A 15798-nucleotide genomic window follows, 5' to 3' on the forward strand; every position below is an offset into this window, starting at 1 on the left:
GCTCACACCGGCCGACCCAACCCTCTGCACCACAGGCAGACCCAGCCCCCTTCAGGCCCGCTGACCCTGCGGCTCCTGAGCTGGTGACTCAGTTTCTCTTCTGCCAAGTAGAACTCAGGCACCTTTTCCCAGTGCACCTGCCTCTCGGCTCAGTTCTGATATTTCCCGAAGGGCGGGTGGTGGAGCGTGCAGGCTCCGCTCCTGGCTCGGACCCTCCGGACCCGGTGGTCAACCCACTCCGACCCGACCCTCCTCCCTGGACACCCTCTACCCGCCCATTCCCCGGGGCCGCAGCCTCCAGGGAAGCAGCCCGCTCTGCTGCACTCTCCGGGGCCGGGCGCCCCTCCTGCCTCTAGCCCCCACGCCCGCCCCCACCCAAGGTTCCTCGCAGGCGCCGGGGCCGGGTCGCGGAGAGGGAAGAGGGACTGGAAGAGGGGGGTTCCGGTTCCGGTCCCACCTGCATCTCGGTCCCCGCGGTTAGCTCCGGCGGCGGCGGCAGCTCCCGCTCCCTGCCCCACCCCCCCTCCGCGACTAGCTCCCAGCCCGGTTCTGCGCAGGCGCCGGGACCCCCTTTTCCCGTCACCGAAGGAAGTGACCATAGAGAAGAACGAGGAGAAGGAAGGGCACGTTCACACTCACTTCCGGCATTCTCCTATTCCGTGCCACACTTCCAGAGCTGAGAAGGTGGGAGTCTCGGAGGGCTTAGTGACTTCTCCAGTTGCGCCTAAAAGGGACCGCAGAAGCAGCCATAGGAAGGGGTTGGGTCCCACCAGAGCGTCCTCCCAGAGGAAAGTCGGGACAGTAGGGAGCAGTCAACCATAGAGAAGGCACCTTAGGGGAATAGAATCCCGAGGCCCTGATGAAGGCTAGGGTAGCCACCGGTACCGGAAACCAGCGAGTTGAGAAGGCTTTTTGAAGGGCCTGCTGTAGCCTAGAGCGCCCAGCCGGGCTGCAGAGGTGTTCGAGGACACCGCCGCCAAAGAGCTGGGGGAGGGAAGATGCGGGTGACCTTGGTGAGGCCCTGCGAGGAGGCGGAGCCTGAACTTACGACCTTGGCTTCTCTGAGGAAAGTACTGGAGGTTCTAGGAGGTCCCAGCTCTGAACTGGGAAATAAAGGTTGGGGGGGCAGGAATAATGAGGTCAGTTTGGGGCATGTCTGTGGGACGTCAGGAGGCAGGTGGACATACAGTCTGGAGCTGAGGAGAGACATCAAGGCCAGATATAGAAATTGAGACTCATTAAGGTGTAGTAGAGGGCAGTCGAAATCATGAGCACGATGAGATCCTAATCAATCAGGTCTCTCATTGACCCAGCTCCAACTGGCCTAAGCAATAAGGGAATCTTTTGGCTCAAGCCATTGAAAAGAATGGATCAAGCTTCTTCAGGAACAGCTGAATAAAAGGGCCAAAAGATATTGGGAACCTGTGGTTCACCTCTAGGCTGAGCTCTCCCCATGCCTCTCTTAGTGGCAAAATGGATTTCCATAGCTCCAAACTTAAGACCTGTAGCTTATCAACTCTCGTAGGAGCATGTCTTTTTTTCTGAGATTTGCAGTAAAATTTCCAGAACTGACTTTAGCTGATTGGCTTGGATCATGTGCTTATCCTGAAACCCAAAGACCTCGTGACCCACGAGATTGGAGATGGATAAATGCCCTGACTCACACAAAGATGTTTGTTTGAAGCTGAGGCTACTGGATGGAGTTGGAAAAAATCATTGTGGAAGGGCAAGTTCTGGCCTAATCAGCCTTTGTCCCCATCTCTACCCCAGTTCTAACCAAATTAACATCAGCTCCCAGATGGCCTTTGTTAAGGTCTTCATCACCATCTTTGTCAATTCCATCTTCCAGTTCAGAAAAAGATGTCAATGGAAAGGCCTCTAGTTCTGTGATCACCACCCCCCCCGATACCCTTACATACCCCTTCTCTATAGTTGGCCCATCCTTGTCCAGGAGAGAGAAAAGTTGAGAAATACAGAAAGGTAAGGGGCTGGTGATGATGGGTTGGGTTTGGAAATGTGTCTAAGCTGTCCAATAAAACTTTCTGCAATGACTGAAATGTTCTGTATTAGTACTGCCTAGTTTGGTAGGCACTAGCCACATGTAGCTTTTAAGCACTTGAAATGTGGCTAGTGTAACTAAGGAACTGAAGTTTTCTTTCTTTTTCTTTTTTTTTTTTTTTTTGTGCCATGCTGCACAGCTTGCAGGATCTTAGCTCCCTGACCAGGGATTGAACCCGGGCCATGGCAGTGAAAGCGTCGAGTCCTAGCCATTGGACTGCCAGGGAATTCCCAGAACCGAAGTTTTCATTTTAATTAATTAAAATAGCCACATGTGCCTAATGATTACTGTATTGGTGTAAGAGGTGCCTGTAGGCAACTAGGTGGAGCTGTCCAGCAGAGATGGATCTACAGCCTCAGCTGCACAAAGTAGTGTGGTCGTGATCAGACATGAGTAGTGGTTAAAGCCATGGACATGAATGAGATCATCCCGGTAATATGTGTAGAGAGAAGAGAGCCTGAAATCTAATTCTGGGGGAAAAGCCACATTTAACAGGCAGGCAAAGAAAGAGAAGTAGAAAGTGCTGAGATGTTGTCTTGGGTAAGATTTTCCAAAAGCATACTCCGCGATGAGAATTTTTGTGCAAGTGATTTATTTAAAAAGTTCTACCAGGAGAAACTAGTAAAGGAGTGGGAGAAGCAGGAGAGGAAACCAAGCAAACATGTGATTTCAGGAAGAGAGTAGTTCAGCTTGATTCCTCAAGGGAGCCCTGGATGTAAGTTGTGCCTCAGATTTATCCAGAAACAAGGGAGCTGGGCCTTTCATATACCAACATCCCTCAGCTGTAGACTAGGGCTTCCCCTGGGAGATGTCAATTCTCAGGCACTTCGTCAAAGCAAAGACTCCAGTAGCCTGAGGACAGTACTCAAAAAAAAAAAAAAAAAAATCTGGAAGGTCTAATTATTTGGAAGAAAAACCACACACCAAAGATCAGGGGGTGTGGGAATACAGTGCGTGTGTGTGTGTGTGTGTGTGTGTGTGTGGTGTGGTGTGTGTGTGGGGATCAGGCAAACACTTCACACACAAATGATAAAGAGGAATCCATGGTACTGTGCACTGCCATTGTCTCCTATAGAATACATTGACTTAGATTGCTTGGTGACTTTGTTGAGAGTATCTTTAGGGAAGTGAAAAGGAAGCAGAAGCCAATGGTAGTGGACTGAGGAATGAATGGAAGGTGAACAAGTGGGAGGAGGAATGCTGAGAGCTGCCCTATAGTTTGGCCAAAAAGGGAAGGAGAGAGATACGGAGGGCTGCAATTTTAGAGGGTGGAAAGGTTTGCTTGTTTGTTTCAATCCTGAGGGAAACCTGATTATGTCTGAAGTCCTAGGGGAAAGGAGCCAGTAGAAAGGATGGTAATTGAAGGAGTGAAGTTTGGGGAAGGTGGGAAGGATGGATCCAGGGCTCAGGTTAAGCCAAGGGATTAATATGAAAGGGAAAACACTTCTTCCTCCTTACGAACAGGGGATGTAACACTCAGGATGCTTTCAGTTACAAGTAATAGGAACAGCCCCCCACTCCGTTTAAGGTAGTTTAAACATGAAAAGAGGGGAAGTTTATTGGTTTACAGAATTTAAAAATCAGAGGTAGAATGATGTTAGGTGTGGCTGGAGCCACAGGCTCAAACGATGTCCATCTGAACTTGCTCTCTGTCTCAGCTCTGCTTTCCTTTGGACTGTCTTCCTCCTCAGGCAGGTCTTCCCCTCATAGATAGCAAGATGGCCACCAGAATTCCAAGCTGGCACTCTACCAGCTTCATAATCCTAGCAGAAAAAGATCATAGCTTTCCCAGTAATTCCAGCAAGTGCAATAGGGTTGTGTCTCATCAGCTCAGCTTGGGTCACCCAATGCCTATCTATCGTATAATAAAGAATTTGTCTGGTCTTTGTCCCATGTTCCTGGCACAGAGCTTTTAAAATACTTGGTATTTCCTCAGTGACAGATGTGCCTGTCATTTGTGAGCCCCTTAGGTCACACCTGAGTTTCTGCTGACAAGCTAATGGCAAGCCCCTACATAGCTTCAGGATGGGGTCACCAGAAACACCAACTTTGTGATTAGAGGGTTGGGATTTTGAGCCAGTTTGACCTCCAGGGAGGGGAGGGGACTTGGAGATTGAGTTCAGCCACATGACAGTGATTTAATCAATCATGCTTAAGTAATGAAACCCCTAATAAAAACTTTGGACACTGAAGCTCAGTGGGGCTTCCTGGTGGGTGAATACACTGATGTGTCGGGGGCTGGGGGTGATGTGCCCCGACTCTGTGTCTCTGTGGACCCTCCCGGACCTCTCCCTATGTAGCTTTCATTTAGCTGTTCCTGACTTGTATCCTTTATTATAAAATGTAATCATAATTGTAATAGTAAGTATAGCGCCTTCCTGCATTCTGTGAGTTGTTCTAGTAAATTATCAAACCTGATGGGGGTCATGGGAAACTCCCAGATCCGTAGGCAGTTGACCAGAAGTAGAGATGGCTGGGGGACCCCACTTGCAGGTGGCATCTGAAGTGGGTGCGGTCTTGTGAAGGAGTGAGCCCTTAACTTGCGGGGTCTGTGCTAACTCTGGGCAGTCAGTGCCAGAACTGCACTTCAGTACACCAGTGAGGGTTGAAACAGAATACTAACACTGAACAGACAACTGTGACTATGAGGAATAGATTATGCTGATTGGTAAACACTGGATCACGTACCCATTACCTGAGGTTGGGATGGGCTCAGCTCCAATCAAACTCCATGGGCTGAGCATGGCAGAGGGTGGCTCTTCAAAGGAAAACTGGAGTCTCTGACTGAAGGGGAAATGGTTGCTTGTGGGCTTCTTCTGGAGGTCATCTTGACCCTCCCCCACCCCAAGAGATGGAAATTTCTCTTATTTTGTCCTATTTTCTGGGATGTCAAATTCAGCCTTGGTGCTTTGACCAGAACCTCCTACCCTCCAAGCAAATCATGCTTTGCTCAATCAGAACATTTTGACAGCTGAAGAACTCCACCTTTACTCAGGTTCTGCCTCTGCTACTGCACACACCATTTCCCCTAATTCTGCCAATCTTCCTCCCCCTGGTTTCAGGCTTCAGAGTGTAGCCTCCTCTAGGAAGCCATGCTTGACTAACACACCTAGGTTGCCTCTCAAGTGCCTTTTACTTAGGAGCTTTTGTGTCACATTCACAAAGTGTTTCCAACTGGAATGTCTCCAGTCACATCTGAGTGACATGAGTGTGATAAATAAGAGTTCTGTGTTTGGAAGGGCATCCAGGGCCAGTATGGGAGAGCTAGGACTGGATACAGAGAGGAGACGGGTGCAGGGGTCCAGGAGAGGGCTGATGCTGACCTGGCCAAGGCAGTGCAGTGCGGTTAGTTCCAAGGAGAATGTCCAGAAAGATTTCTGAGGAGACACTGCCAGGCTGGCTGGTGGGGAAGAGTGAAGGATGCCCTTGAGCTTCCAATAAGTCTGTTGAGTGACACCAACAACAAGGCTCTGGGTCCTAGTCCCCAATTTGCCACTAAATTGTGGGTCACCCCAGAACCTATTTCAATTACAGGAGACCCCATCTCCTTTTAGACGTTAGAGATACAAAAAATCTTAGAGATCATCAGGTTTAACCTCTTCACTCATCCCCATTTTACAAATAAAGCAGAAGCCCCAAAAGTTACAGTGACTCACCTTTATTTTTTAAATGAATGTGAATACAAAATTTGCCTTCCATTGAAAACATCGAGAAACTTAAGCCCAACACAATGCTTAACTGAATGCTCAACTGAAATTATTCAACAAATTCTTCTTTCAACAAATACTTCTTCACCTAAGCATTAGGCACTGTTCCTAGAGTGAAAAATAAGTTCTTATTGTCAGGAGCTGGTGAGACAGAAAAAAAAGTAAAAAACCAAACCCCCAAAACAAGCAAACTACTGAGATAATTTTGGATATTTAGATGCTATGAAGAAAATCAAAGAGGACCATTGATAAGAGAGTGACAGAAGAGGTGACATCTGAGGTGGGAAGATGAGAAGGAACAAGCTGTGGGGAAATCTCTAGGGAAGAGCATTCCAGGGAGAGGGAAGAACATTTGCAAAGACCCTGAGGTAGAAGCAATGGTGGATGTTTGTGGAACAGAAGGATGGCCAGTGTGGCTGGGAGAGAGTGAGGAAAATAGTACTGAGATGGGGGTCAAAGATCTGGCAGAGGCCAGATCATGCATCCTGTGGGCCACAGGGAGGACTCTGGATTTTCTTTTTAATAGTAGGTTTATTGAGATATAATTCACCTGCCATACAGTTCACCCATTTTAAAGCAGGAGTTTGGATTTTATTCTAAGTGTAATAAGGAGTCATTGAGGGAGGATTCATTTCTGAATCACATTTAAAGATTGATCTGGCTGCTGTGTGGAGGATGGATTTGACAGGTATTGAGGATAAGGACAGAAGCTGGGAAACCCATTGGAGAGGTCATGAGGTAACCTAGGGGAGAGGTGATCCCGGTTTGAACCACAGTATTGACAGTGGAGATAGAAGTGGTCACACTGAGACTTATTTTGGAGAGAGAATAAGTGGGACTGGGTAATGGATAGATGTCAGATGAGGGGAAAGGAGAAAGGTGGTGCCATGTATTCAGATGTGTAGGGAGAGTGTGGGAGAATACAGAGAGTCCGGTTTTGGATATGTTAGGTTCAGAGCATCACAGTGGTAGCACCCTTCGGTTTGGAAGGCTCATTAATATAGTTCAAGTGTAAACATGCACAGAAGCCTACTGTGGCCAGGCACAGAGTATATGGAGATGAAGGAAGCCCAGTCCTTGCCCTACTCAAGTCACTCAGTCTCAGACAAGTGAAACCAAGAAATATGTCTCAGGGTACCAAGTGCTGTAAGGCAGACTTATCTGTTAGGGTGTATTTGGCTGCAAGTAAGAGACAACTCTGACACAGTCTGGCTTAAACAATAAAGACATTTGTCATCTCACACCATGAGGAGTCCAGACTTCTAAGATCCTCTTCGCTTTGCCCTCTTCTGGATTTTGGCTTCATCATGGACTGGGAGCATGATGGGCACAGTAGTTCCAGGCTTCCCATCCAGACCCAACAACTTCCAGAAACTGAAGGATGTCCATCTCGTCAGTGTCTCCTTAAAAGTGAGGGATCCTCTCCTAGAAGCCCTCCCCAAGGTAGATATCTTCTTACCAATCATTAGCCCCAAAGGAATCACACACGTAACCCTAAACAAACCCCCTGGCAAGGAGAATAAGATGAACAGAAGTGGGCTAGCTCTGTCAGGATTTATTCCTGGAACTGGGGAAAGGGCCGCCTGAACAGAATCAGGGCCCTGACTGCAGGAAGATGGAAAAATAGTTGTTAAGCGGGAGCTCAAAGTGTCTGTCATAGAGCAGAACGAACGCACTGCTGGGGAGACCAAGAAGGTCGTTTGATTTCAAGAGCATCTTTTTTAAAGAGTTCAAGATTCTGCACAAAAAACTTCTTTAACTGTAATCACATAAAAGAAATGTTTGCGAGAAAAACCTCTCCTTCTCCAAGCAAATTACAGCCTCCTAAAATCAGAATTGTTTTCCACTTTGTCCCCACTCCCACCTTGTACACTTGCTTTTTTTTTTTTATAGTGGCCAAACTTCTTTCATTTAACACTGCTCACAAGCATTTTCACAGGTGGTTGGCTCTTGTCTCTGCAACCCTGAGCCCAACATTTCATCTAGTGGCTATGTCAAAATTTATGCTACTGTATCCACGTACTGGGCATTTGTATTCATTCTGCTCTTTCACTGTGATATTGGTCATAAGCATGGCTGGACGTCTGGAGAAATTCCCTGCTATCAGTCTTGTTCTTACAACAAAGTTAGAAAAATACATCCCTCAGCCTCCTCTGATACAAGAACACTGAAATATGATGATCTAAACTTCTCCAATCAGACACATCCATGTGAGCCTTTGAATTTGCCTGGCTTTGGGGGTGGAGAGTAGAGAAGGTCACTTTCTTTCTTTCTTTTTTTTTTTTTTTTGCGGTACACAGGCCTCTAACTGTTGTGGCCTCTCCCGCTGCGGAGCACAGTCTCCGGATGCGCAGGCTCAGCGGCCATGGCTCACGGGCCCAGCCGCTCCGCGGCATGTGGGATCTTCCCGGACCGGGGCACGAACCCGTGTCCCCTGCATCGGCAGGCGGACTCTCAACCACTGCGCCACCAGGGAAGCCCAGAGAGAAGGTCACTTTCTTGATGCAAAAGTGGCTTCAGTGCCATAAGCAGTCACTGTTACAGATAAGTCTAAATCCTGGCATTTAGTGTTTGGTGGCAGCAGCAGTAGCAGCGGTTTTCTTATCAGATCAGTTCTATGGCTTAGGAGCTATTTCTGCAGCCTGCCCCACAAGTCTATAAGCTGCCTACCACTTTTTTTTGTTATTTATTTATTTGGCCGCATCGGCCCCTAGTTGTATCATGAGGGATCTTTTGTTGTGGCAAGTGGGCTCTTCATTGCGGCACACGGGCTTCTCTCTAGTTGTGGTGCGTGGACTCAGTAGTTGTGGCACGTGGGCTTAGTTGCCCCGTAGCATGTGTGATATTAGTTCCCTGACAAGGGATCGAACCTGCATCCCCTGCACTGGAAGGCAGATTCTTAACCACTGGACCACCAGGGAAGTCCCAAGCTGCCTACCACTTTTAAACAAATCCCTCTCTTCTCAAACCAGCCCCTGTAAATTCTGTTATCTGCAAATCAAGACTCCTGACTATTACAGAGGATGCTACACTCAATAGCTCTACAAGAAATTCTCTCCCTTTGGACTCTTTTCCGAGCACTGTTTTGCAAATTTCAGTCATTCATGTTCACCTCTCCCCAGATTTGCCATATATTCATACCACCCATTTTATCTACCAAGTATTGTTTTTCAAATTGATTCATTTTTTCAACTCAATATTTACAATGCCAGTCTTTCTGTCAAACTAATACACATTAAAATAAATATAGCACCACTAAAATAGTAAGCATCAGTTCAAGTACCAACCCCCAAAATCTCACATCCTGGTGGTGGCCAATAGTGTCTTAGGAAATTCCAAGGAGTTTCCCGAACTCCTCTGAGCTTAACAAGGGTGTTTGTGTGTGTTAAAAATAAATATAGTTTCCTTGCCTATGCCCAGACACTACTGAATCATAATCTCCAAGGGAGGAATTAAGGAATCTATTTGAAACAGACACCGTCAACTGAGTCTGATGAGTTTCGGAAACATTAATCAAGGTTAAGCAGCTGCTATTATCATCCCAGGGTGATGAGATGATGGATGTTAAAGTTAAAGGTCATCCTTGCACTCATTCATTCAGTCAACAGACATTTACTGAGTACTCACTGAGTGCCCCGCCCTGTGGTAGGAGCCAGGGACACAGCAGGAACAAGAAAGACTCAGGCTGCCCTTAAAGGCACTAGAAGTTTGTCTCTCACCTGGTCATCTATAAAATTGGGTGGGTGGAACGACGATCGAAGGAATTACTCTCTGGGCTGCTGAGGGTCCACAAGGGTGGACGGCAAACTTTGTCGCCTCAGGCTGTGAGCCAGGAGCGGGGGTATTTGAGGGTCAAAGACTGTGGGACCTGGAGGCTTCTGGAGCCCTTTTCTGTCTCTTGCCCAGCTCATTTCCTCTCAGAGCCAGATGTCAGCATCTCCTTATGAAGTAGATACTACTATTCCCATTTTACAGATAAGAAAACAAAGGTTCAGCGGAGAGATGGGTCATACTAGAGCCCCACCTCCGAAAGATTCCCAGGACGGTCTTGCTCAGCCAGGCCGCAGGGCCTGGTCCTACCTCCAGCTGCGACACACGGCCGCCAGATCTGTCGCCAGACCCGCGCAGTGGGTCGCACTCCAGGGGGTTCGGGGCCAGGACGCTCCGGAGTCATCCACGCCGGGACAGCCGCTTCTGCCTCAAGGAGGACGGGACCGTGCCTCCAGACCTGGCCTCGCCCTCCCACGCTCAGTGCCAGCACAGCTCGCCGCCCTGGGAACTACAACGCCCATGAGCCTCCGGGGCGTAGGTGCGCTGTGGGACGCTCCACATCGCCCCCCGGTGCCACCAGAGAGAACTGCGTGGGCCCTGAGCTCGCGAGGCCCGAGGGCGCCTTGGAAACCTTCTCTACCCTCACCCAGCCGAGAGCCATCAGCACCTTCCTGGACGTCTTACGTCCCGCGCCCGGAAGTTGACGGGGCCATAGAGATTGGGGGCTAGAAGCTCCCAGACTTGCCCTCTCGGCCCTCACTTCCGCCGGAAGCGACTTCCATCCACAGTTGCCCTTTGCTTACTGCACGCGTTGCCGCCAGTGCCCGGTACACACTAGTCCGGGCACCAGTACGACCACAATGGCGGCCTCGACCCTGCTGCGCGCGACGCCCCTCTTCAGCGGTGAGGGGGCGGGGAGGGCGATTGCGGCCCGGGTTCACGTGGGTTCTTCTGGAGCGGCCGGGCTCAGACCCCCGCCCTGACTCCAAGCCTCTGCCCCGGCAGGTCTCGGCGCCGGCCCGACCCCACTGCTGAAGGGTCTTTTGCGGCCGCTGAAGGCCCCGGCATTGCCCCTCTTGTGCCGCGGCCTGGCTGTGGAGGCCAAGAAGATCTATGTGCGCGACAAGCCCCATGTAAACGTGGGTACCATTGGCCATGTAGACCACGGCAAGACCACACTGACCGCGGCCATCACGAAAAGTAAGCAGGGTTGGGGTGGAGGCTTCCGGCAGCGCCCGCTCTGCTGGCGGGACCTGGAGCCAGGGAGGTGGGGCCCGCGGAGAGGCTGCTAGAGGTGTTTAGTGTGACCCCAGGCGCCAGAACTCGGGCGGAAAGTAGGTTGCAGGATGCAGGAGACAGATTTCCCGTAGACATGAAGAAGTTTGAGATGCATAAATTGGGAGACCCCGAATGGCCTACCTCCAGCGCTGGGGAGTGCCGTGTAAGCAGAGGTGTTACCCTAGAGAAGTCACAGGGATGGCCCTTGAGGCCCTATAAACCTTTCTTTCTGACCTGAAGTTACCTCTGCTCCAGGAGTTGAAGGAGGGCGTCTCGGAAGCTTGCTTCTCCCAGACTGTCCTTTGTTTAGGTAGGAGGGAGGGGTCCAGGGGTGTGGCCTGAGCCCCTCCTCTACCTGTGGAGCTTCAGCTGAAACGTGTGTTCCCTTCCTTCCGTTAGTTTTAGCCGAGGGAGGTGGGGCTAAATTTAAGAAATACGAGGAGATTGACAACGCCCCGGAGGAGCGAGCCCGAGGTATCACAATCAATGCCGCCCATGTGGAGTACAGCACCGCTGCGCGCCACTACGCCCACACTGACTGTCCCGGTCATGCAGACTACGTTAAGGTGAGAGCTGCTGGGGACAGGGCCTGGAACTGCCCCCCATCGGGAAAAATGTTAGGCTTGTGGGGAGGAGGTTAAGATACTTGAGATGTATGGTTTTGAGATCATGGATCTGTGGGCCTGGCCAGTCACAGCAGGTGGTAATGAGGTGGCTGGGGAGCTGAGGAGGTCACTGACCTACACTGAGTGTTTCCTCTCGTCTCCTCTCCTCTCCCTCCCCAGAATATGATCACAGGCACAGCCCCCCTCGACGGCTGCATCCTGGTGGTGGCAGCCAACGATGGCCCCATGCCCCAGACCCGAGAACATTTATTACTGGCCAAACAGGTACCCAGAGCCTGGGTACGGGTGGAAGGAGGGGGGGGGGCGTTGGGCCGCTCAGGACACCATCTCTATGTCTTTCCCCACCTACAGATTGGAGTAGAGCGTGTGGTGGTGTATGTGAACAAGGCGGATGCTGTGCAGGACTCTGAGATGGTGGAGCTGGTGGAGCTGGAGATCAGGGAACTGCTCACTGAGTTTGGCTACAAAGGGGAGGAGACTCCGATCATCGTTGGCTCTGCCCTCTGTGCCCTTGAGGTGAGGGCGGGGTCGGGCAGGAGCTGCTGCTGGCTGGGGATGGGGATGGATGGACATCAGAGCTCTGCTCTGAGTCTGGAGACTGGCTCTTGGCAAGTAAGAGGAGCAGAATGGAAGTTTCAGCATCCTGTCACCTCCCGCTCATAGCAACGTGACCCTGAGCTAGGCGTGAAGTCTGTGCAGAAGCTGCTGGATGCTGTGGACACTTACATCACAGTGCCCACCCGGGACCTGGAGAAACCTTTCCTGCTGCCTATAGAGTCAGTGTACTCTATCCCCGGTGAGGACCCTGCTCATTTGCACTCCCTTTCTCTCACAGAAGCTTCACCTGGGGTCCCTGACATCCTGTCCTGTTTCTCCCAGGCCGGGGCACGGTGGTGACAGGCACACTAGAGCGTGGCATTTTGAAGAGGGGAGATGAGTGTGAGTTCCTGGGACATAGCAAGAATATTCGCAGTGTGGTGACAGGTACAGAAGGAAGCCTTGGGACCCAGGGGCTCCAGGTCTCTCCCCTCGCAGACCCCTTGTGCCTTCCCTCTGCCCACACCCTCCTCCCTCCTCCCTCCTCTCTCCTAGGCATCGAGATGTTTCACAAGAGCCTGGAGAGGGCAGAGGCAGGTGACAACCTTGGGGCCTTGGTCCGCGGCTTGAAGCGGGAGGACCTGAGGCGTGGCCTGGTCATGGCCAAGCCAGGTTCCATCCAGCCCCACCAGAAGGTGGAGGCACAGGTGAGGGCTCCCTGTGATGGTGGGCAGGCACCATGGAGAGGCTTCCAGCCACGCCCAGCTCCACCCTCGTTTTCTCTCACAGGTGTACATCCTCAGTAAGGAGGAGGGTGGCCGCCACAAGCCCTTTGTATCCCACTTCATGCCTGTCATGTTCTCCCTGACTTGGGACATGGCTTGTCGGATTGTCCTGCCTCCAGGGAAGGTACGATGTATATGACAGTGTGGGGGACTTTTCCCTCCTCAAGAGAAGCTGGCTGATGATGCAAGTGGAACTGGTGACGGAAGGGCCTGGATCAGTGGATTTAGGGGGAATGAGTCCTCATCCAGTATTCCTTAGCGTTGGTAGCATTTACCCACAAAAATTTCCCAGAAAAGTTCTTGTGGTTGAGAGTTCCAGTGTATTTTACATAAGAGCTCAGAGAAGCCCTGTAACTAAGAAACTTGTATAACCCAAAATTCCCTAAACATTTTTTTCTCAAGAAAAATGTGAGAAACACTAATCACCAGTCCTTTCCTGCCTTTGTGTATGTTGTTTGCATGTGCCTAACAGCTGGGATGAAGGTATCCCCAGAAGGAATCAACACCCTGCTTCATTTTCCCATACCTTTAACCTCCTTGGTAGCAAACAAATAGGGAATGGAGGCGCCTTGAAGACCATGAGTGGTCCTTGTCTCTGCCCTCCAGGAGCTTGCCATGCCCGGGGAGGACCTGAAGCTCACCCTAATCCTGCGACAGCCAATGATCTTAGAAAAAGGCCACCGTTTCACCCTGCGAGATGGCAACCGGACCATCGGCACCGGCCTCGTCACTGACACGCCAGCCATGACCGAGGAAGACAGGAACATCAAGTGGAGCTGAGTCTGGACCTCTGCTGGGGCTCTCTTGTGTTCATGGCTGCCCTGGCCAGTGTTCTCTCCTGCCTCTCGTGCCCCCTTCTCAAGGCAGAGGCTGCAGCCCAGCCGAGTTGCGGCTAGACTGACACTTCTTCCCCTGGCCAGAGGGCCACGTGGCCGGCCAGGTGATGTAGGTCAATAAACTGTTCTGTGAATAGAAAGCTAGCTTGTGTGCCTTGTGTCCTTTGTACACATTGGAGAGGATAAGGAATATAAAAATGGAGCTGGGGCTTCCCTGGTGGTGCAGTGGTTGAGAGTCCGCCTGCCGATGCAGGGGACACGGGTTCGTGCCCCGGTCCGGGAAGATCCCACATGCCGCGGAGTGGCTGGGCCCGTGAGCCATGGCCGCTGGGCCTGCGTGTCCGGAGCCTGTGCTCCGCAACGGGAGAGGCCACAGCAGTGAGAGGCCCGCGTACCGCAAAAAAAAAAAAAAAAAAAAAAAAATGGAGCTGGACACATAGCTTGGTAGAGATCCCTGAGCCATTTAAACTGAGTTCACCTCTCTAGCCTCAAGAGTTCATCTATGGTACAGGGTGGAAAAGCTCCTGTCTTAAAGCTGTCACCACTGCTGTGACAGCTTGAGATCAAGGCAGAGAAGCTAAATTAGGATTGAAAGCTATTCTAGTGAGCTTTGTATGATTGATTGCCTAGCAAAATGCTACATATAATAGGCTATATTCTGGATATCCTACTGGGAGATACCGGGAAAGTGGTTGTAGCTTGGGCCCAGTTCAGGTGCCAAACCCACCTGGTTTCCTCTGAGTAGTTACTAGGTTGTTCATGTCTAGCTACCTTTATTTAAGCTTGATACTGGGAACTGTATCTTACCCAGCACATAAAATATACTTGGTAAATACATAATTTGCTTGATGGGTTATCACCACCATATCACTAATTCCAAACAGGAGAAATTGTAGCATGAAAGTTTCATTTTCAACATTTACTTATATTTAACATTAACAAGGTCTGTTTATCAAATACACAGGGAGTAAAATGCTGAGATTTGGGGGAATTCCCCGGCAGTCCAGTGGTTAGGCCTCTGTGCTTTCACTGCCCAGGGCCAGGGTTCAATCCCTGGTCGGGGAACTAAGATCCCACAAGCTGCATGGCACGGCCCAAAAGAAACAAAAAAATGCTGCGACTTATAAAAACTTGAAATTACTGGTCAGATGCTGACCCCCAACAAAAAAGGTAACATTCAGCAGGGATTAATGGGCACCCTTTCAAACTTGGATCTTGACAAATGAGTATATTCAGGACCAACAACCTGTTCACAAGCAGCTCATAGAAGGGAGGGTCTTGGGCCTAACCTGAGAGCTGTTTTGAGAAAGCCTGATCTGTGATTCCAGAATGAGGCAAACTTGAAAAGACCAAGGAACTTCATGAAAAGTACTGTCCAACAGTAAAGTGAGGTTGTTTTACCCTCTTCAGTGTCCGAGGTGAGGCTGAAGGGTTTCACAGGATTCTTGATGGGGGAGGAGGCTTAGTTCCCTTCCAACTTCAAGACTTCTGCTCTTAGGAATAAATTATCGAAAGGGCTACTCAGGAACGCCTGCAATTACACCTCTCCCAGGACTACAGAAACCTGTCTCCATCTGCACCGCAAACATCAGGAGCCCAATTGAAGGCTTTCCTGCTCCTGTTTCTTCCATCATGACTTGCCTCCCAACCCCAACGGACGGCCTCTAAGACAGCTCCAGTCACTTGGAACCCCAGACCCGCCCATTTTTAACAACCAGTTAGCTGTTACAGATAAGCCCTTTCTCTACTCACCTCTTTAAACACCTCGCCTGTCTTCCCCAGTGCCATGCCTGCCAAATACCAGGTTTCAGATACTCACACCTGGGAATTCTCCCCCAATATCTAACTTCATTCTTCCTGCCCTGGTCTCAGCCAATTTTCTCTGCCTATAACTGAACACCAGTCCCATCCTCTATCCTCTAAGGGTGAAATCTTCACTTTATAGACAAGAAGGCCAGGTTCTATAGTAAGAATTCCAAACCATCTCTGAAAGAAACCCCTCTTCTGCAGCCTGTTATTTCTCCATCCCATACTTGCCTCCCCTCTTCCTCATTTAGCTCCTGCTCCGCTCAGCCTGGCTCCGTTCAGCCCTCTCCCCACTTTCACCAGCAGCTTCATCTTATAGCTCTCACCCACACCCAAGACCTCTCAGCTGTGTACCAGTCAGGCCCTTATTTCCAGTGGCCCAAAACACTAATG

General features: G+C 50.3%; 1 protein-coding gene and 1 long non-coding RNA gene across 2 annotated transcripts; one reads left to right on the plus strand and one right to left on the minus strand.

Annotated features, from left to right (window-relative positions):
• Window positions 1–3744: 3744 nt before the first annotated feature.
• Window positions 3745–10173, minus strand: LOC307063632. The gene is made up of 3 exons (XR_013811255.1): window positions 9847–10173; window positions 5716–5874; window positions 3745–3822 (listed from the first exon to the last, which is right to left on the minus strand). It is a non-coding gene; the product is annotated as an uncharacterized lncRNA (long non-coding RNA).
• A 224-nt stretch (window positions 10174–10397) lies between these two features.
• Window positions 10398–13741, plus strand: TUFM (Tu translation elongation factor, mitochondrial; the record flags this gene model as incomplete). The annotated part of the gene is made up of 10 exons (XM_079718541.1): window positions 10398–10440; window positions 10543–10737; window positions 11215–11381; window positions 11601–11705; window positions 11793–11957; window positions 12105–12237; window positions 12321–12425; window positions 12534–12685; window positions 12768–12887; window positions 13370–13741. 10 exons carry the CDS (start codon window positions 10398–10400, stop codon window positions 13541–13543), a joined length of 1359 nt encoding a protein of 452 aa, XP_079574667.1. The 3' UTR covers window positions 13544–13741.
• Between the last annotated feature and the right edge of the window lie 2057 nt (window positions 13742–15798).

Source organism: Hyperoodon ampullatus (genome assembly GCF_949752795.1).
Source record: "Hyperoodon ampullatus genome assembly, chromosome: 14".
NCBI classification, from domain to species: domain Eukaryota; kingdom Metazoa; phylum Chordata; class Mammalia; order Artiodactyla; family Ziphiidae; genus Hyperoodon; species Hyperoodon ampullatus.